This window comes from Lontra canadensis, unplaced genomic scaffold, assembly GCF_010015895.1.
Source record: "Lontra canadensis isolate GAN:19392208 unplaced genomic scaffold, GSC_riverotter_1.0 scaffold32, whole genome shotgun sequence".
Classification (NCBI taxonomy): Eukaryota; Metazoa; Chordata; class Mammalia; order Carnivora; family Mustelidae; genus Lontra; species Lontra canadensis.
Genome location: NW_022631026.1, coordinates 6,285,970 through 6,307,922, shown reverse-complemented (window position 1 = coordinate 6,307,922; position 21,953 = coordinate 6,285,970). Strand labels below are relative to the sequence as shown.

General features: G+C 48.6%; 1 protein-coding gene across 4 annotated transcripts in view; it reads right to left on the bottom strand.

Annotated features, from left to right (window-relative positions):
* ASAP2 (ArfGAP with SH3 domain, ankyrin repeat and PH domain 2) overlaps positions 1–21,953 on the bottom strand; it is a 166,729-nt gene that overhangs the window by 30,316 nt on the left and 114,460 nt on the right. For all 4 annotated transcript variants that reach the window (XM_032866807.1, XM_032866809.1, XM_032866808.1 and 1 more), the window contains 6 exons: positions 17,866–17,969; positions 17,704–17,773; positions 12,423–12,510; positions 7,685–7,733; positions 7,436–7,602; positions 5,154–5,287 (listed from right to left, as the gene is read on the bottom strand). In XM_032866807.1, the coding sequence (XP_032722698.1) occupies positions 5,154–5,287; positions 7,436–7,602; positions 7,685–7,733; positions 12,423–12,510; positions 17,704–17,773; positions 17,866–17,969 (612 nt within the window). The remainder of the gene's footprint in view (positions 1–5,153; positions 5,288–7,435; positions 7,603–7,684; positions 7,734–12,422; positions 12,511–17,703; positions 17,774–17,865; positions 17,970–21,953) is intronic.

Genomic DNA, 21,953 nt, shown 5'->3' with positions numbered 1-21,953 from the left:
AGTGGGCAAATGAGGGAAAGAACTTCCCGGGGAGGGGACCTCAGCCCCGTTGTGCCCACAGGACGCCACACTGGGGGCGGGGGGCTCCTCCTGCCTGAGCCTAGAGCTGTTACCACGCATGTGAGCCTCGTCAACCCATCTGGCTTCTCCCAGTAACAAAGCAGATTTTTCATCTCTCAGCTGCTTCCAGATCCATGCAGGGAAATGGGGTGTTGTTTTCTGCGCCGCTCACATCCCAGCAGTGTGGAAGGCCAGAGAGCACGGCAGGCCGTTCCTGCACCGTGGGTGAAGGCCCCGGGAAGTGTGGGCATTGGACCCCGCAGGCAGAGCTAAGAAATGCTGTGAGCTCGCAATTTTGACATCCGAGAGAGGGAGCACAAAAGAGGTACTCTGGGGAATGTTGGAAATTATGTTTTCATTAAAAATATTATGTTTTCACCCAAGGCTTTAGACATCCTATTTTTGACATATTTTACAAAGTATATAATATGCTTCTCAGTAATACTGCTGTAATTATAAATTATTATACACACACACACACACACACACACACACACACACGTTTGTGTGTGTGTTGGTCTTCAGTTTCTTTTTTTTTTCCCCCCCAAGTTTACTTTTTTCTTTTGAGTAATCTCTAACAATACAAGGCTCGAACTCAAGACTCCGAGATCAGGAGTTGTTAGCTCTTCCAGCTGAGCCAGTCAGGCACCCCTTGATTTCTTTCTGACAGTTTGTGGCTAAAAAAAGGTCAAGAGATGTAATTTAAAAAGAAAAAGAGAACACAGGCTCTGGGGTCCAGGGCCCAGAGCGTAAATCCTGGCCTCACCTCTCCAGCCCTATCTTGTAAGACAGGGTCCTTGCTTAGGTTAGACGCAGTGTGCACAAAGCTCCGAGGTCAAGCCTGAGCCCGAGTCGCTCAGTACGTGGGAGCTGGTACCACAGGCCTCGCAGCCCCGGGAGTGGCCTTCATTCGGTCCCAGATGAATATTGGTCTCCATGCGCCTCCCCTCCACGCGCGCTCCTTCACGCCAGCTGTCAGCTGCCCCTACTTCACACTGCACAGCTTGTTAACAGCCTCTTGAGAAGGGAGGCAGGAGGAGTCAGGGAACACAGGCTTCTCAGTCACCAATATGTGCTCCCGAGCTCACCGACCCTGCCCTTCAACTTGACAGAAAAGATTTTAAAATTACTGACCCCAATTCAATTTCATAATATCAAATTTTCCTTTATTAACTTCATGTAGGATGTCAAGTGGATTGTATGATACAAGGACCTTAGCACTAGTGGCAGTGTTCTACATATGAACAGAAAATCAACCCTGAAATGATGACCTATGTTAGGGAGGAAATTCACCTTCCCCCAAAATCGATGTTTACCAGGAGGATTTCGAAAGCAGATTTGCTTTAAAATCTAAGGATACTAAGCAGTTTGCATGCTAGAGTACCAGCTCAAATGACATGGCCTCCCGGAACTAATGAGTACCCTCACGGACCCAGCTTCTCTCTGAGTAAACTGTGATTCCAAAAGCAAGTGGAGAGGAGAAACGATGACGGCTAAGCAGCCACCTTCACGGATGCTGCTGAAACCCATTCAGGTAATACGGAAATCAAGCATGCTTCGAACCCAAAATAATAAAAAAGGAAATGGTGAAATTGCCACAGCATTCCATCCAGGGGCACCGTATGCAAACCTAAGACCAGAAAATAATTTATAGAATTAAGCAGAAAGGTTTTTATCATGAAGAACATGGTGAGGCCATATGGGAGGACAGGAGCGACATTCTACACAGTGACCGTCTGTTTCGGAGCACCATGCCAGCCAGAGAACGAAAATCCTGGCTCGCCACAGCCCGCCACCCTGGGATGTGGGCTCTAGGGCTGATTCACCTGGAGGACAGAGACTCACTGAGCCTGTACAGCAACGCTGCCCAGGATGCTCCCGTGAAGTCGCTGGAAAGTTGCTTTCCAGGTCACCCTCTTAAAAAAGAGTGTGGAGCAGTTTGATCAACATTTGCTGCACAAGAACACACACCAGGACGAACAACTCAACCAAAGGGCCGGGGTTACTGCTCTGTGCCCCCTGAAGGTTCATACACGAGCAGAATGTCCCTATGGATTCACACGTTAGGACACGTGGATCGCTCTTCTGACAGGATTTAAAGGCATCTTGGAGAATAAGGAGGGCTCATCCTTCGCGGTTCTTACGATGTGCCAGACGTAATTCTAAATACACACACAGAGACTTCTATGTGTCAAGCCTCGGGACATTCTCTGTGCAAGCTTCCGACCATCTACGCAGAACAGAACTTGTGTGCTCTAAAAAGGCTTGGACTCATACAGGCGCCTGGCGGCTCCGTCGGTTAAGGGTCCGACTCATGATTTGGGAGGTCGTGATCTCAGTCAGCGTCCTGGGCTCTGTGTCGGAAGCTGCTTGAGATTCTCTCCCTCTCCCTCTGCCCTTCTGCCCATTTAAGCACACACTCTCTCTCTCTAAAAGAAATCTTTAAAAAATACAGAAATAAAATCTTAAGAAGGGCTTGAACTCATGTTTTATAAATGAAGCCTAAGCCCTGACACACACCGTCCACGCAGCGCCTGACTTACCAGCCGAGCGGTAAAGGTTCGGGACAGGATGTCGGGCCCACCGTTCTGACACACAATGGGTAGGGCTGGGGAGAAGCCCAACTCCTGTGAGCAGCCACTTGACCACACGGACAGAGTTGAGGGGCAAGCAGAGGGTGGGAGAGAACCTCACAAGATTCGGGGCCCTTTTCCCTCTGTTTTTCTTCTTCTTTTTTTTTTTTTAAACAGAGAGAGAGAGAGAGCACAAGCGGGGGAGAGACAGAGGCAGAAGGAGAAGCAGGCTCCCTGCTGAGCAGGAAGCCCAATGTGGGGCTTGATCCTGGAACCCTGGGACCGTGACCTAAGCCCAAGGCAGGTGCTTAACTGACTGAGCCACCCAGGTGCCCCGACCCCTCTGTTTTTCTGGAACTACAGCAGAGGTCAGGTTCTGGAAACTCCTGCAGATACTACATAAGCAGGCTCTGCCTGACGGTTCCCGGGCAGGGCTGACAGCTGCCCAAATGTTAAACTCCTGTGAGCACATGTAGACAGAGGCCCTGGGAGAGAGAAACCAATTCGAACCCGGTGTCAAGCCACCTCATCGTTTCACTGAGATGTGAACGTCTTCTCTTCCACCTTTCTTGGCCTTTTCCTGATTAGTGGGCAAGAGTCTCACGAAGCAGTCAGCTTAGATTCTGGGACACAGTTAAGCAGATGTAACAGATGTGCTGGGGTCAGGCGCCCACAGGCTCATGAGAGCCATCAGTAAAATTACATCATATAAACTCACCATGACATAAATTATATTAAAAACAAAGTACAGTCAAAACTCATCACTGAATCATTTTACTGCTCTGTTTCTGAAGTCACTGAAGACCACTGTGTATGAGGGGGACTCCCCATACGGGGTGCGTCACCGAGCCCCTCTTCCCCACACAGAGCCAGTAACTCATGCAGGTTACTGACGACGGCACGGATTTGACAAAAAGGCCACGGTGGGAGTATTGACATCATGTGGAGAGGATGTTCAACACTGGCTGGGCACAGGAATGGGTACAGGGACAGGAGGGATGGCAGTGATGCTTACCACATGCCAAGACTCACCTCCGCAAAGGCCATTTAATGTTCCGGGCCACTCAGAGGTTAAGTGTGAGCTCTGGGACCAGATGAAAGGGTCCCACCCCCGATCTTACACTTCAATAACTATATAACCTTGGGCACATTGCAACATTCTAAGCCTCAGTCCTGCCCTTGTAAAGTGGGGATAAATACCAAGGTCACTGGGCTGTCGTGAAGGGCAAATGAGCTAATATATAACGATTGCTCTGTGAAGGGCCTTGTACGAAATAAGCAACTCTTATTCCCACTGTTTTGAGAAAACCAGCAATGCCGGTACAGAACTACTGGAGGTGACCAGAGAATTTGTGTTTCTCTGAAAACATATCATGGGAATCTCAAACCTATGCCACCATCAGCTGCCCAGGATACCAGCCCTTGGACACACGTGGCTGTAAGACGTAGGTGGAGCACACCATGACCTTAACAATAACCCCACCATGGAACCTAGGATACACCGCTGGAGTCTTGCCAAGTCCAGCTTAGTCCTAACCTTGAAGTCATCAGGGACATTACTAACCGGGAGACCAGAATTCACAGTCGTTTCTCCCAACTTTGTCTTTCAAGACCATCAAGGAATCCTCTGGAAAGACTGCAAGGATTTGACAAGATAGTTCAAAACGGCTTCTAAGTTCAGACATGCTGGTTCCAGAGTAGTCATCAATAAAACATACGGACCCTTGAGAGGTATACCGACCACAGTAATTGATTTCCTGTCAAGACTACAGCTATTTTCATTACAATCAACGGCGATCTGTAACCACCTAACGTTCACCGTCCAAGGCCCAGCTACACCAAGAGTTCCAACACTGCTTCCAACCAGCAATTACAGACTCTGAAAGCAGTTCACAAAAGCTCCATTTAGGTGGTCTCAAACACCTTGTGTGATGTGCCTTTTCCTCAGCACGGCCAGTCTCAAAACTCTGGACGTTACGTGACAGAAAGTGCTTCAGCCTCCTAGTACCGATGTACGCCGCACTGCATGGCTTATGTGCGTCACCAAACCACGAATGAAAGCCTTCCTTAGAAACAAAGGCAGGAAAAGCAGAGACCAGTATCTCCCCCAAAGGGCGACAGTAAGGGGCCAAGGAAGAGAGCACTGGAGGCTTGAGCCGAGTGATGACCACAGACTTGGGAGGAATCTGTGGGGGCTCCGGGGGAACGCATCCCTGTCTCTGGGCTTCGGTCCTGCATGTGGTTAAGGAACTGGGAAGAGGGTGAGCTAGACGCCGCCACCACCCTAGTCCACAATCTTAAAACTGTCTCAGCCTTCGTTTCACTTCACTTGATTCAATTAAGAACCAAGTTTTACAACAAGTGCCTTCAGCTCCCAGTAGCCGAGAAGGTTCTAATTGCCCAAACCCATCTGGCAAAAATCAGCTACCATCAAGCCCAGTGGAATTTCAAGAAACCAAAATAAAAACTCAGCTTTCAGCTCACTCATTTCCATTTCAAAATCAAGGATTTGAGAATTACCAGCAGCTCAGATGTTCCTAAGACATCTAACGTGAGGGATTGCATCCGGGAATAGTGAACCCCGAGCTCCCGGTGGATTCCAGAACACTCAATGCAGGTCAGGATGCCCAGATTGGTGGAAAGCCATGTAGGATCTGCCAAAGAGAACAGGGAAAATTGGAATTTGCAGTAAGTGGCGGCCCAGGGTCACAACATTTTTCCTAGAGTTACTGCATGTGGAGTCGGGCACGAGCGTTCTCTCAATCCTTGACCCAGCGGGAGCTCTCAGTCACCATCCACTCTGCACTAGCACCAATTCACACACAATGCTCACATGTGCACATGTCTGCTCTCCCTCCTCATCCCATCTCTCCATTTCTTTACTCATTCTGTACTCATCTTGCCCACCCTTCCATTCATTAAGAACTTCCAGGGACAGGTGTCACGTGGAAGAACACACAGCACACAGCGCCCTCTACTGGGCAAGGCCTTTGAGGGCTCTCCTGAACACCGACCATGCCCATCGCCAACCTCTGTCAGACTAACAAAGGGGAGATTTAAAAAAACACCACAGTCTAGTGCTGGATGGGGAACAGATTTAAAATTCGTTTCTTCGCAAAATGCTAACAGTAATGATGGAGAACACCTACTACGTGCTGATGCCATACTCTGTGCTCAGCATACTGGGGGCAGCAGGAGGAGTTCTGATCCAAGAGCTTCAGAAATTACAGATACTGACAGAATTCATTTAGCAAGTACAAAAGCACCAGCGGGTGACCAGGACAGGTGTCTTCAGAAGGCTCGACAAGAAGGGCCTTGCTAGAGGGTGTGCGGGACCAGACGGCAGCCCCGCCTGTCCCGAGGCCCAAGGCCATGCTGGCCTCTGGTCACTGTGCTTCTCAGAGCAGTTACCTACCCACTGAGGCATCCTACTAAGCGCTGGCTACACGGCAGACACTCAAGATGTGCTCGACAGATGAAAGCTAGATTGCAAATAGGGCATTCAAAATAAAACCTACTCGAGCACATCATCAGAACCCGAAAGTACCACTCTCTTTGGAACAGCCTGCTGCCCTTGGAAACTCACAGCAGGGAAACAGCATAACCTGGGTCACCAGATTATTGTCAAGTTCTGTTTGTAAATGTTCAAGTTATAAAACATTGTATCCATTAGGAAATACGCCTGGGCATCGGTGTTTTTCCTTCTACTCTAACGGCTGTACACCCTCTCAGCAGGTAGGAGTGTGTTTCGACTGCTTTATGTCAACTTTCACGTCAGCTGTCTTGTCTCGGCATTTGCAAAGAGAAATGTACAAAGCTTTGACTTCTTTATGGGAGTGTTTTCAATGTCCAAGTACAGCACCGTCCTCATCTTTTCTTAAGAAAAAGCACGATTCACTACTTACCGCTCCTGGCCTCATCTCTTGCCAAAACATAATTTTTCCTGGGTCTCTGACCCTGAGGGAGTTCCTCAAACTACCCCGAGATATATGGCCTTCGGGGCAACAGGAACCTCCCGGCAATTCTCAACTGCCCGCTCTATTTTTGTTGTGTTCGTTTTTTGTAAGAACTTTCATAGAATAAGATGAATGAAAAGGTAACTGACCGTTCCATGATCTTTCTCATTTTGTAAATGACCAGAAACAGCTATTCCAAAGCTCCCCTGACCTCCCAGCACCATTCCATCGTAATCAGAAGAAATCCACTCTGTAAGCTTTTAAAACGCTAGCTATTAAAATCTACGAGGATGCTCTATGTCGGTTAAAAAAAATGAAGCCCCAGAGAGGCTTCATCAAAATGCAGAAAGAAACATCTCATTTCACAGAACGTGGCAAGGACCCGAAAGGGTTCTGGAAAGGACCCGAAAACACTCCATGCTGGTTCCATCATCTTCCATACAGGAAAACCCAGACCTCACAAAGAAAGTGGCTCTCCTGGAGCCACAGACTAGACAGAGGCTCAAAGCTGCTGCACAAGTTCTACAAAGTAGCACAAAGGGAGGGGGGAGTAAATCCCAGGAAAAGCCGCCCCCACATGGCCGCACAGCCAATACAATGAGTGGATGACCTTGGTTTCACCCGCTTTCTGTGCTTCCGTTTTCATTTCTCAAAAAGCTTTAAATCTTTTCAGCTCCATCGGGCCATCTTTGCGCGGCCCTGCTTGGCGGGGGCTGGAGGCAGGTGTCTTCCCACCCTCCCCTCCCACCGTCTGCACACAGCCCAGGATGCAGCCGCGCGCCCTGTGAATCAGAATGAGATGTGACTATACCAGAGCTAGGGGGGAGGGAGGGGGACGGGTGTCACCTGGGGCCCCACAGTCACAACACACGTCATTGCCCGTCATCCTCTGCACTTCGGAAATGATCTCCTTTGTCAGTTCCTGGACGATGTTATTTTCCCCGGTATTGTCGTCCCCCTTAAATGCATTGTTTAAAGCTTCTTCTTTGCTGTTCTGCAGCACAGACATCCATCTAGAAAAGTAACAGAAATGCTGTGTTAAATCCCCAAGGACTATGAGGTCCCGGCCCCAAGGCCCGCCTCCAAGGAACTTACATTTGACACTCCTGCTCGTCCTCCGCTTGGAAGTGGTAAGTCCGGTCATCTGTGCGGCAAGAGGGGTTGGTCAGTTGCGAGCCACACGGTAATCCACACACAACTCCCGCAGGAAGCGGTTTATAATTAACCCCGGGAGTAACAGCAGCTCTCGGTGAGCCCTCCCTCGTGTCCTTCCGTGCCTTGCTTGCCCTTGCTCTCGGGGATCATGGCTTTGTCATCCCAATTCACAAACCTGCCCTGTCCTCCACTCCAGTTCCCCCAAACAGCAGCTATTCCAGGATGGAAACCATCAACAGCTTTTCAAAAGCCTGCTACAAAGCAGGCCCTCCGGAAGTAACTGTTACAACCCTCTGAATAATAAAAGCCTTCCCTCCTGAGTATCTGAGAAGTTTTCTGGCCTTCTTAGAAAGTTCCAGCAGGCTGTGGGAGGGCTGTGTTACAGGGCCCAGCAGCAGGAGGAACAGCCCAGCGAAGACGGGACACGAGATCTTCAGCTCACACATAGCTGTGTGCAAACATAGCCGTGTCTACACGGCCGGGCCAGACTGCTGACCCCTGTGCACGGAGCAAAGAGGAGCGGCATGGGATATGCTATTCCTGCCAAAAAGGCAGAAACTCAGTCCAACTGTGGGCAAGCATCAGGGAAACCCATGTTGAGGGACATCTGACCAAAAAACCCATCAAGCTTCTTCAAAACAAATATCAAGATTATGGAAGGCCAGGGCAGACTCTGACACTGCTTCAGCCTGTAGCAGAGGAAGAGGAGGTGAAAACGGACGGCGGGACCCTCAGGGAGTCCCAGAGCACCCGTGGAAAGGCCAGTGAGACCCCTCATGAACAGCATCAGGATGTTAATTCCGGGTTCCCACAGAGGTAACCATGGCTGGTAACACGAATTGTGCACTATTAGACAAGCGGTTGAGAGCTGGTGAGGGCTATACAAGGATTCTGTCTATAGTCAGTCCAAGACCAAAAGGAAAATTAAATTTTAAAATCAAACAGAATGAAAAAAGAGAGGAGACCCAACTTCTCCAGAGAGCAGAGCAGCGACTGTCCTTAGGGACACAGAGAACCCTCCGGGCCCCTCTGAATGAGCTCAGTCAGTCTTCCAGTGGTGGTCTTCACAGCCCTGGGGCAGGCTGGTCCTGAGCGCAGCTCGGGGCAAGCTGGCTGGAGGGACACCGAGGCCCATGGAGGGTAAGTGGCAAAGACGAACGCAGCCAGCGGCAGAGGAATCAGGGTTTTGATTGATGGTCCCATTCGCTTCTTCCCACCCACTTCCACCCTTTTTCTGACACTAAGGGAGAGGGACAGGACTTAAGAGATTCGAGTTCAGAAAAATGAACTGAATTTCAGGATTCGGATGTTAGAGGCTGATCCACTTCCATCCACTGTGGAAGTGCCAGTGCTAGAAAGAGAGGGCAAGGCCCCTTCACGTCTCCCACCTCCGGCTCTGATGGGAACGGCCTCATCCAGAGGTGGGACCCGGAGGGGCAGAGCCACACCCCACGCTGAGTGGGGCTAAGAGTTCTTGGAAAGCTGTGCTGGTGGCGGGTAGGGCCAGGGGTCGTGTCCTCTCACTGACTCGTCTCCCCGCCAGATGGGCATAGCTCGAGGAGGAGAGTCAAGGAGGCCAGGGAAGCAGCCCATTTCCTCTGACCAATGCTATATTCTGACAAGTGAGGAGCAGGGGAACGGCCTATGAAAACTCCCAAGTGAGAACTCCCTCCTACAGACACGCTCGAGATGCTCCTGAACTCAAGAACAGTTTCTAGCAGCTTCAACTCTGAGAGAGAAGAAAAGGCAAGAGAAGATGGTAGCTGGGAGCCAGGAAGGGTTGCCTCTTTCCCTGAGGCTCGAGCTCCAACCGGCCACAGACCCAGTGCGTGGACCTGGAAAGACACCGGCTCCCGGTGGGTCCGTCCTATTCAGGGCGCTGACCTAGGTCACCTCCAAATTCTCCTGCACCTTCCATTCTGCCAAGGGTGACTACGTGATTGAAGACAGTGGCACAGGACTTGAATTTGCAAAGCAGGGGGGTCAATCTGAGGGCAACAGAGCTGGACAAACTCCTGAAGGGCCAGCCTTGCCCCAGAAGCACCCTCCTTGAGGAGCCCCGGCCCAGTCAGAGCTGGCTCCGAGTGGGGAATGCCTGCTGGGGAGAGCACGGTAACGGAGGGCCCTGCAGGGAACCAACTGAACCCAGCTGTCAGTCCCTTACTCTTCTGGGTCATTTCAGGATGGCGTCCCAGGGGGAGGGTGACTCTGGGGGCCTGAGAGACCACAGCTAAAGTATCTTCCTCACTGCCCAACGTGCCACTTGACTTTTATTTCCCCAACCACCCAAACATCTCAAGAGCTCAAACGCATCTTCGTGTTATGTGTCCCACTAGCCTGGCCAGCAGGCAGGGGAGGAACAGAGAGGGTGACAGCCTCATTTCCCGAGTCAGGCACCATCAGACATGACCCTGAGCCCCAAACTTCTCCAGACGCTCAAGAAATCATCTTCACCACTTGGCAGTGTCTCCCTGGAGGACTCCTGGCCAGCTTTCAGGCTTCTCTGGGACAACCAAACCCACGCAGCACAGCGACAAAGCATTTTCGCCACAACTACTCCTAGGAGAGTAACACCTTTTGAAAACTAGGATGAAAAATTCGTGGGATTGGAATTCACTCTACCCACTGAAGGACAGTGGGAAGAAGAAGAAACAAGAGCTTTTTTTTCAAAGAAAGACAAAAGACTGGCAAATTTCCAAAAGCACCTCAAACCCAATCAGGAAGCCCTTCTGTGCGTTAGAGGTAGGAAGCCCTTGCCCAAAGACATTTATTATGCATTAGGTAGTAGAGCAAAATACTGATGGGATCTTGGCAAATGCTGGCTCACCGGAGCATTCACACGAAACCAGATTTACACAGGCCCACCTTCCCACCTGTCCAAGGAATGCAATAATTCACGCTTGGTAGGGAGTGAGGCACACTTACCATCTACTGACCCTCCTCAGGGCCTGAGCAGTATTTAAAAACGTGTAGGCTGGGAGTGCTCTGGGGTTGTTTACAAGAGTGAAATAAATGTATCTCATGGTGGTGGCGGGGTAGGGGAGGGGGCCCTCAGGGGCACTGGACGGACCAGGGCAAGCGGAGGGAAGGGTTTGCCTCTGCCTCTCCATGTGCGTGCAGCTCAGGCACGCTCCGTTAACTACTAAGTGCCCCTGAGGTCTTGAAGGGCAACATGCTGCTTACCATGAGGCACTGCTTCAGAAAAAGAATTGGCCTAAAGCCTCCAAGTGGTCCCCAGTCACTTGCTGACATCAGCTTATGCCATCAAGTTCTCTCCCTTCACATACAACTCGATTACTCTCTGGAGGCAGGTAACCCCAGGAGCGACCTCATTTCATTATTTTTTTTAAAAAGATCTATTTATTTTAGAAAGCGAGTGAGCCCAGGGGGTACAGGGAGAGGGAGAGAAAGAATCTCGAGTAGACTCCCCACTGAGTGGAGACTGACGTGAGGCTCGATCTCCTGACCGTGGGATCATGATCTAAGCCGAGATCAAGAGTCAGACGCTCAACCCACAGAGCCACACAAGCGCCCCTTGATCCCACTGTGAACTACAGTCAGTCCTGCACGTTTCCACTGTCTCATGAGGATGAAGGATCTGAGGGCAGAGAGGGGTAAAAACACATGCGGCCTCACGAGACCGAGGACAGACGTGGGGTTGAAGTAGGATAAGGTCCATTTTTATCTTACAAGTTAGTCTAGAATCTGAAGGATGGAACAATGCCCAAACCCTTTCCACACATCATACCGCTCAAGGCTCTCCTCCAACTTAGCACAGCGCACACTACAACGGGGACAATGGGGTACGAGGGTGCAGGGCCACGGGCCTCCGTCTCCTCACCCAGAGAAGTGGAGGTGGTAATAATTCCCTCCTAAGCTTGCTCTAATTCATAGAGGAAGTACCTTCCTGGCCCTCAGTAATATAATCCAGCAGACATCTTAAAAAGCAGCCACATCGCACTCTGGATACTGAGGCAATTAAGACCGTGCTCACCTTCTGAAAAAGCATGGTCTAGACTTTTCCTCTATAAACACAACTCTTGTGCCTAAATCCCTTAAGACCTCCTTTTGAAAGGGGATCTGCCCTCTTCCTTCCCCCAGACTGTAATCCTACCACCTGAAAGTGCCACAAGCAAAGGCCAATCCTGTTTCCATTATTACACACTAGTCCTTTCCTTGCTTCTTAGGGATGCTGAGTAGACACTCCTCACAACAGATGGTTCTATAGCAGTTCTTTTGTGCACACCACAGGAAAAAAAAAAAAAAGCATATAGAAGCAGAAAGACAAATCCTGTGGTGGGGAAGACAGACAATTTCAAAAATGAAAGTTTCCAGGTTTTTGCTGGGACCTGAGCATGTTAGCTGTCCAGCATTTCGAACATCACCCAAACCACGGAAGCCCTGACAACAGAATCGTCCTTTTTGATCGTGGGGTGAGGAGATCCAGTGTCCTCTCCTAGTTTACGAGACCATGAGGAGAGCGGGGCCGCCCTCTGCGTCAGCTCCTCAACGGGAGGGCCCGGCGAGCAAACAGTGAGGAGCGGAAAGAGGATGCATGTCTATCACTTGAAATGAAGGCATTTCTCCTTGATAATTCATTCTCTGAAACGGGACTGATGTCCGAGTAGAGAGCTGAAAATCATTTGTCTGTGGCCTAGCACCTGAGAAACACACTTACGTGAAATAAGGTCAAAACACTTTTTCTCTTCGGGGTTGGTCTTCACTTGGCAGGTTAAGAGGTTGAGCTTCGCAGGAGGCCGGTTAGCCTGTTTAAGACAGAGACACAGGGAGATGCGTGGGAAGGAGTGAAAATCACAGGGCATCGTTTCTCATTAAAATGCAGCACGAACGCGGGGCGCCTGGCTGGCTCAGTCTGTTAAGGGTCTGCCTTCGACTCGGGTCATGATCACACAGTCTTGAGATCGAGCTCCATGTCTGGCTCTGTGCCCAGCTGGGCTTGTCCCTCTGCCCCTCCCCCTGCCTCTGTTCTCTCTCTCTCTCTCTCTCAAATAAAATCTTTAAAAATATATATATAGCAAGAGGAGAGTTTCCACTAGTTTGCAAAGATAGCTGGCAGAAGGCAGACTACGCGGGAAGGTATAACACAGCATTCCCTTAAATCTCAGCCCCCTGGAAGGCAGCTGCCACTTCTTGTGAGGGATACTTGGTGGCCAGGGGACAAGTGATGCTGGCTTTGAGGTCGATGGCAGTGGGCTCCCTGAGATCAAAATGCTCTACGGCTAATGCTCTGAGACATTCTGTCCCAACTCCTACTGATGACACAGATGGTTGGCTGGGTGACTTGGGCACCCAGCTCAATTTCTGGTGATCTTAGAAGTATCTTCCTGAGTGTAAACACTCACTTCCAAGGACAGAAATCTCATAGCACAAAAATGACAGAGAAATTATTTTCCTTACTTTTTGAAGTCACAACGGATAACAGATTGATAATCCTAAATGCTAACCATTTGTCACCTGAGTTTTAACAAAACCTGTCTAATTCACGGAAGTACCCCCAAATCCCCCAACACACTGGCAACAAAAGATCATAATACATTTTTGTCAGAGAGATGTCAAAATGGGAATTTTATTGCAATTTTAAAAACCACCATAATTAGTCCAAAAAAAGCAAAGATCAAAGAATAGATCATTTTAGGAAAACAAAAAGTGCAAATGGTAAAATGTCTCTCAGAAATCTTGGAGCAATCTCCAAATATGAATGGGCTTATCTCACCCACCTCCTAAGCTGCTGAAGGAAAAGATCAAACAAAATGCCATATATTTCAACCTCTTTTTCGCCCTACCATGGCCACCAGCCGCATTTATAGGATGCGAAAGCTTGGATTTGGGATTTGTTGAGAAACACAAATGAGCTCACATTTTGGCAGACCTGTGGGACCTTCATTCATTTATGGACCCCTTTCCACTAAACTCACAGAGGAGGTGTAAGGGAGCATAGGCTGTTAAAAGAGGACGGATCCTTGCAATGAGAATAGTTTGGGTTTGATAAAAAGGAAGGTGGGATAAGCAGAAGTTGGGTAAACAGGGTGGACCAGACTCTCCTGGTTGGTGGCCATTCTGGGCTCATCTCTTACATGAAATTCACTGGATATACTCTGCAGTCAGCGACGCCTCACAGAAGCCTTGGACCTTCAGAAATCAGTATTAAAAGGCTTCAAGCTCTATCCAATCCTGCAAGCTTCGACAATTCCAAGTGAAAGTACCATCAATCCAATTTTGGATCTTCACCAACAGAATTACCTGGCTCATCCCGGAACCCATACACCGAACAATGTATTTCTCCAGCGCCAAGCGGGAGACCAGACCACGATGCAACCATGCACTTTACCACATAAAGCACATGTCTACCCATCGCCTCCTGTGATCACACAACTGTGGATATGCATCTAGGAGACGTTCCTGACCTACTTGAAACTGCTGGTGTCCACCGAGGCTTGGCACAGGTACTGGTATATACACAGGGCTGGTGACAGACTGGTGAACAGGATGGGCCTTACAGAGTTTGGGGGCAGCGAAGCAACACCTGAGCCAAGCAGCTCGGGCTCAGGGCACAAGCTCTTCACTGCAGCTCCTGGCCTTCCATGGAAAGCAGAGGCCCGGGCCTGGACATACCTGTGCACACCTTCCACTGCTGCGAGGCAGCACAGCGCCCTCTAACTTGTCCTCTTTCATGTTCCCTGGGCCCCGGGGAGAGCTGCTCATTCTTACCAAGACACCGACCATCCACGACAGACTGTCCTTCACAGCGTACAAACACCAGAAGGCATGGGGAGATAGTCAGTGCCTCTGTGTGAACTGGAAGAACTCTAAAGGCATGAAGGTGGCTCCAAGTTCAAAGTAACAGCTATCAGAGCAGGTCCCCAAATCTTACAACGGCTGATCCTGCTCAGTGTCAGTCTGTTTTACATGAATAACGGTTTGCTGTTTGTCCATCCAGGTTAAGGGGTAGCTGACACCAAAGCCGTGAGGAAAAATCTAGGGGAGGAAATTTTTAAATAGAGGAAATGCTCTCCTTCCAATTCCCTCCCCGGCTGCAGGTTGGGGGGAATGGTGTCATCACTGAATTCGGCTACAGAAGAGTTCTACCTAATGCAGCAGACACCAGAGCTCTTTGAGAGCTTAATTTGAAAAGCTCTGGCTTCATAGAAAGGAAGGAGCAGGTAAGATTTTTGTATTTGACTCAAGGCACTGATTATCAGAGCTCCTCTCATTTTAATAATGCTATTCGATTTTTTCCCAATTTCTCAAGCTTAAAATAGGAAGTCTGTATTCTTCATGACTGATGACCATTAAAACTAAAAATGGACATTTCTTCCAGTTTAAAAAGACCCCAGCCTTTGGCAGTGTGGCAAAGGGATGCACTTGGCAAAGATGATACTCAATTAGTTATTTGGTCCCAAGGATCCCTCCTTCCCAGTGCCAGAAAACACAATTAATCTTGGCTAATGGGGAATACCAACTATGGCTTTCACTGAATTCATCCGGATGTTATCACCGTCCCTCTGCTAGAATGCAGAACACAACAGTCTTTCTTCCCAAAGGCTGCCAGCTTCCTGGGAAGAAACTGGTTTTCCAAACAGTGCAAACCCACCCTGTGCTTCTGCTGCGTCAAGATCTGATTCTCCGCTGAGCACCAGATACTGCTCTCAGGTCCCCATTTACTTGATCAGGTCTTTGAACAATTGCCCTTTTCCCCCGATGGTAAATTAGCCAGTCAGGGAGATGCTGGCTACAAAGGTAAGTTACACAAGGAGCCAAATCCAAACCAAATCAAACAAAAAGGCATCTCTCAAACCCCCTTCTTGGCAGAGGCGAATTCACACCGCTGCACGGGAATACCGTGTGGGCGCAATGGCATGCATGTGTGTGCATGTGTGCGGGGTGGGGGGGATCCCCCATTCCAGAGTGTGCAGAATGCATACAGAAGAAGGAGAGAAGGACAGCGCTGTGGCATATGCAGAGCTCCTGCTCCAGTAACCCTCTGATTTTCCTGGCCAGGCCAAGGGCCAGAGGCAACGGTTGCTCCCACAGCTCCCAGCCCAGTCTGCGAAGGGCAGGATGAGTCATATGGGGCGCGCACAGATTCCCGAGAGGGACCCCCTTCTAAACACACAGGCTTTGTTAAATACGAAAGGTGTGTGACAAGGTGAGCTGTGGGCCCGCTGGTAAAGCTGGCTGTAACCGTATCATCTGCCTGACACGGGAGCGACCCATTGGCATTTAAAGGAAACGGAGCCTCTGTGTCTTCTAGAAAAACTCAAGTAATGCACGTGCTGTGAGCCCAAGTTCACACTGCGAGCAAAGGATTCCTAGGCCTGTTTTCACTTCTGTCTCGGAGGGAGAACCGCTCACTGCCTGAGGCCGAGGCCCTGGGTCTAGCAGAAGGCTTTAATGAGGCAAATACACCAAATGACTTAAGAGCTGTAAACAGGCACAAAATGAAATTCCGTCTTAGTCTGTGAAATTTTCTGCATGGAGGCAATAAACCTGAATTAAAACAACAACTGAGTAGAAAACCATCATTTGAAAGCAGGGCGCAGAATCAGGCATTTGGAGCAGGGAGGGATCCTGGCCATCATCCAGTCTGCGGTCTTAATTTTAAAGCGGCACAGTGACTAGATAAACCGGCTTTCCATGGCCTGAGCACTCCTCCCCAGCATTCCGGCATACGTCTACACGGAAAGAACGTCACATCAGGATCCAAAGTGCACAGCCCGGGGAGTGATGTCATGACCATGATGGAGGCCAGTGAAGGCTGGTCTTTAGAAAAGAGACACGATCTCTATTTGCCCAGGCAAAAGACACATTCAATCCCTAGACCACAGGTCCCAAGATATGCCTACAGACACTGGACATATGCTATGGCCTGGTCTCTCCTCCCCACGTGGAGTCTGTGAAAACGAAGGGGCCCCCAGTGGGACATAACCCAGGCTGCAGCTCCTGCCTCACGTGGGTTCTCCTCTGTTTCCTCACACGAGTCACGAGAAGAGCTGTTTCTCTGAAACCCACGTTGAGCCGAGACCTGTCTACAGCTATGCTCCTGCCCGGCTCTGCCTGTCACCAGGGGAAGTGGTGGGAACTGGTAGGAACGGGGGATGGGGGGATGACAAAGACTCGGGGTTATCTCCAATCCCGTGACAGGTCTGGGGCTGCTCGAATGCACAAAGTATCAGGCCTCCTGCTTGGGGAACAGAAAGGCCGGCCACCATCAGTGTTCTCATCAGCGCCAAAACAGCAACAGCGCAGCCTTTAGACCATTTCAAAAGTGTCTCCCAGCCTACATGGTATTTCTCAGATCCTATCCTACCAGTAAGGTGAGGACACAGCTGAGCCACTGTGGGAAACAGCACCATGGTATGAACAACTATGTCTGTGACTGTGGCTAAAATCCCTGGTCTGAAAGATAGATTAGGAAATCATTTTATTCAGACTGATTGGTCTATCAATAGGCCCCACATAGAGGCCTCTGTTTCTTGCAAAGATTCTTACACACAGGATGACAGAAAAAGGTCTTAAGGTTGGGCGCAGAGTATTAGATTTCTACAATAACGTGACTGAAATCTCTGTTTCTTAGATTTCGGAGTCTCAGAGTACTGACTACTGAAACGCTTCCCCTTTCATGGAAAAGCAGGAATCTTCCCCAGTGGGATGTTCCATTTCCAGAGACAAAAACACCTGGGAAGTGGGGGACTGTGTGCTTCTGGAAGCCACCGGCATCTAAATGAAGACCGCCAGACCAGGTCAGGCAGGCAAGGACACAAGGCTCTCCCGGCTGAAGCAGCATCATCGGGGTCAGGTGCCCCACGTCAAGGAGGACCCCCGACATGCTCCCCAAGCAGGGAGGGCTTTAAAAGGCATCGTCAAGGCCAAACCGTGCCCAGAGGCTGGCGTCCCCCTCACCCCACTGCAGCAGCCCACGATTAAGAGAGAATACTTACGGTGCCGTGGGATATGGTCAGGAAACCGTTTTTAACCGAACATTTCCTTTTCTGCCACACTTTTCGGATCCTTACAGATAAATGGGGGAGAAAAAAAGAGCTGAGCAATTTCGGACACAGGAGATCCTCACACACGTAACCTCCAGACACAGGGTCACTTACCCGTCACTCTTCTTGTACAGGTTGCCATTCCGCTCGGTCCCGTGCTCTTTGTTTCCCTGAGGCTGGTGCAAACTATAGGCTGTACTCTGGCGAAGTTGCGAATCCTAAAAATGGTCGAGAAGTTGTTTTTAATCCTGTCCAGATTCCAAGTTTTTAAAAAGCTGTCCTTAAGTTTGTTTTTTTTTTTTTAACTAGCGAAATGTCACCTATCGGCACACCAAAAAAAAAAAAAAATGGACATAAAACTCATACCTAGGAATTCGTTAATGCCACCTGTGAGGCTGAAGTAAATGTCAAACCAGCATCCCCCAACTGGCTGATGAAGAATGAGCCATTTGGAAGTTACGGATTTTACTTAATTATGAGATTTAAGTCCCTGATAATGGCAAGAAGCTCTTGGTGTAGCAAAAGCAGCCTCCACAAGAAAGGTAACAGATGTGTTAGAAAAGGCAGCACGTTTAGAAAAGAAAAATCCCCAATGTTTCTACCTCTTACTTTTAGGAAAGTTACGTAAGCTCCCTGCCTCAGTTTCTTCCTTGGAAAATAGGAAAACAATACCCAGTAAAATGGTAACTAGAGTAAGGCCTGAATAAGAGAACATGTGCGAACACCTGGTACATAACAGTATTGAACCATATTCCCTTTCTGACCCATCGACCCAGCAGAGGGGCTGAAGCACTGAACCCAACTGCCTCAGCCTTGGCGGGTAGACTGTTCCCTTGGCCAGCAGAGAATCTGGCGGAGTCTGCCCCAACTGGAAACTCTGGTCTTCAGCTTCTCAAGGCCAAGGACTGTCAGTGAAACCCTGGGTATCCAGTGGGTGCTCAACTATTGAACAGATGATATCCGAAGCCCCAAGCCAAGTGTGGAAAGGAGCTGTCCATACTAGCACTGGAAATTCCGGCAGACATAAGGAAATGGGGGAGCAAAACATGAACAGAGTTCACAGGCCAACTGTTTACGGAGAAGCTTCCACCCACTCCATTTTGTAACACGGGAAAAAGAAACATGATGAACATAAGTGATTTAGTTAAGATGCAGAGCCTGTTAGGGCGAGAGAGGAGAATGGAAGGGAATTCCAACGCCCCCTCGATGCTCCTTCCATGCGCCCTCACCAGAGGCTCTCTGTCTCATCTCCACTATCCTTGGGGAAACCAGGCACTGCTGAATGAAGAAAGAATTAACGCACGACAGTCAATGTGATCCAACCAAGAACACAAACACTCTAGAAGTGAAGGGCCAAGTGGAGGAAGCCACAGGAGTCTGGAGGGAGTTTTCAAGACGAAAGCAAGAAGAGGAGGAGAATAAGGGCAGGGTGTTCAAGGCAGAGCAGACAGCACATGAAGGCATGGAGAGGAAAGCGGCAGCTGTGGTCGTCCTCTAGGAAACCAGGACAGCTAGCGTAGCTAAGATAAAGTAGGCCAAGGCGTAGAAGGGACAGACAGACTTGAGTCAGAGTTCCACTTCTATCTGAAGACAATAGCAAGCCCCCTGACTTCTTGATAGTTTTAAAGGTTTTTGAAGCATAGCATTTTAAAATTTTGATGAAATTTATCTATTGTTTCTTTTGTCATTTGGACTTTAGATGTCACATCTAAGAAAACCTGGCTTACTCGAAGGTCATGAAGATTTATACCTATGTTTTTGTCTAAGAATCTTTCATGGAATGCCAGGGTGGCTCAGTGGTTAAGCGGCTGCCTTCGGCTCAGGTCATGATCCCAGCATCCTTGGATCGAGTCCCACAACTGGCTCCTTGCTCAGCAGGGATCCTGCTTCTCCCTCTGCCTCTGCCTGCCATTCTGTCTGCCTCTGCTCACTCTCTCTCGCTCTCTGACAAATAAATAAAATCTTAAAAAAAAAAAAAAAAAGAATCTGAGTTTCAGCTCTTACATTTAGGTCTCGGATCCATTTTGAGTTAATATTTGGTTATGGTGTGAGATAGGTATCCACATTCATTCCTTTGCTTGTGTCCATCCAGTGGTCCCAGCATCACGTGTTGAAAAGACTGTTCTTTCCTCACTGAATTGTCTTAGCGCCCATGCTGAAAAATCGACTGGCCATATGTCTAATGGTTTCTTTCTGGACTCCCAATTCTGTTTCACTTATCAATAAGTCTGTCCTTGCGGCAGTACCACACTGTCCTTTTTTTTTTTTTAAACTGTGTTATGTTAGTCACCATAATGTACCACATTGTCTTGATTATTACAGCTTTATGGTGAGTTCTGAAATCAGGAAGTGTGAGTCCTCTGACTTGTGTTCTTTTTCAAGACTGTTTGGACTGTTCTGGGTCCCCTGCATTTCCTTACAGGTTTTAGAATCAGCTTGTCAATTTCTGTAAAAAGGAAGAGGGGAGTTTGACAGGGATGGCACTGAATCTGCCAATCAGTCCGGAGGCTGTGGCCATCTGAATGGTATTAAGTCCTCCATTCCATGAACATGGTCTGTCTAGCACAGGTTTTTTTTTTTTTTTTTTAATATATAGGGGACTGTGAAATATATATGGGACAACTCTGCAAAATAAGAAAATTAAAAGAAAATCTTGATCTGAGAAAACAATAAAGTGCTCAGCATCCCATTATTGAACTGAGAACAAAGCCTAAAAAATCAGACCCCAAAACAGGAGAAATGTCCTCATTTTTCACAGAGAGTTCACACAGCACTCCTGCCTCCAGACAACCAGGGCAAACAACTCATTCATCAGGTGAGGACGGTGCCAGTTTCCACATTCTCTCAAAAGGGCAGAGTGTTAGCACTAGAAATCTAGAGCAAACCCAGCTTTAAGCACTACTGGGAATAAAAGCGGTGGAGGAGAAACAGAGAAGTTGCTCACCTATACTAATGTCTGTGAAAGACTAAAAATAAACCTGTCAAAAGACTAAATCGCACAACCAAGAAATACGACTATTGATTTAGGGAGAAAAAAAAGCCCTGCACAAAGTGAGTGGGGAGTCATGTGACAACACCGCTGGAAGTGCTCGCACCAAGCATATTAATCAGGACGCTCACAGGCCTTGTGAGCAGGATAAAGGGCGTTCCTCTCTTCAGCAGAATCAGACCCTTTGCCAGAGACTTTAAGGAAGAAATTATGGTTTTATTCTTTGCACTAGGCATTTCCTTAATCAATTAAAACATGGAAGCAAGTCTGCAGCTGTGCAATTTAAAATGTGTAAGTAAGAGGAACGTAATCCGTTTGACATGAAATTGAATCTGCTTTAGAACTAATTATTTCAGCATCTTTAAGGTGACCTCTAGGTGAGCCAACAAAAACGGCCTCTCTTCACCTGCTCATACAGGTATTTTATACAATACCTGACCAGGTAAAAGGGCAACAAATGAAGTCTGTGTTTTCACATAACCAAGACTGCAGCTCAATGAAATATAATCCAAGAGAAAATAGCCTGTATTTCTGAGGAAAAGAAAAATCTAACACACAGAGAGGCAAGTGGCTGGGGGCTGGGCTATCCACGTTACCCGGGCTCTCGGAGACTATCCATCACACTCGGCACTTCCCTAGAAAAGCCAAGGAAGCCTAGGACTTGACTGAGCGAGTCTTACAACATGGAGACTATCCGTATTTCTAAATCACACAGGTTAAGTGGGCATTTTCTGGATGCTCACAAGGCACATATCCTCTATCCTGTGACATCTCTGCAAGTTCTCAGACTTGGAACCATCCGTGACCCTAAGGTTCATGTGGCCATACGAAGTGTTACATAAGGGTCCTGCAAAGACAGATTAGCAGCAGATTTAATATTTGAGGACAGGGGAAAAAAGAGTGATGACGTTGCATATGTTATACACATAAAGGTTTACACATTACATCAGAAGTAACCCTGAGATCCCTAAGACCCTAGAACATCATAAAAACTTACACACTTTAAGGGTGCCTGGCTGGTTCAGTCGGTTAAGTGTCTGGTTCAGCACAGGTCATGATCCCGAGATCCTGGGATCGAGCCCCACATTGGGCTCCCTGCTCAGCGGGGAGTCTGCTTCTCCCTCTCCCTCTGCCCCTCCCCCCCGGTCATGTGCACGCTCATGCTCTCGCTAATAAATAAATAAATAAATAAATAAATAATCCATCTAAAAAA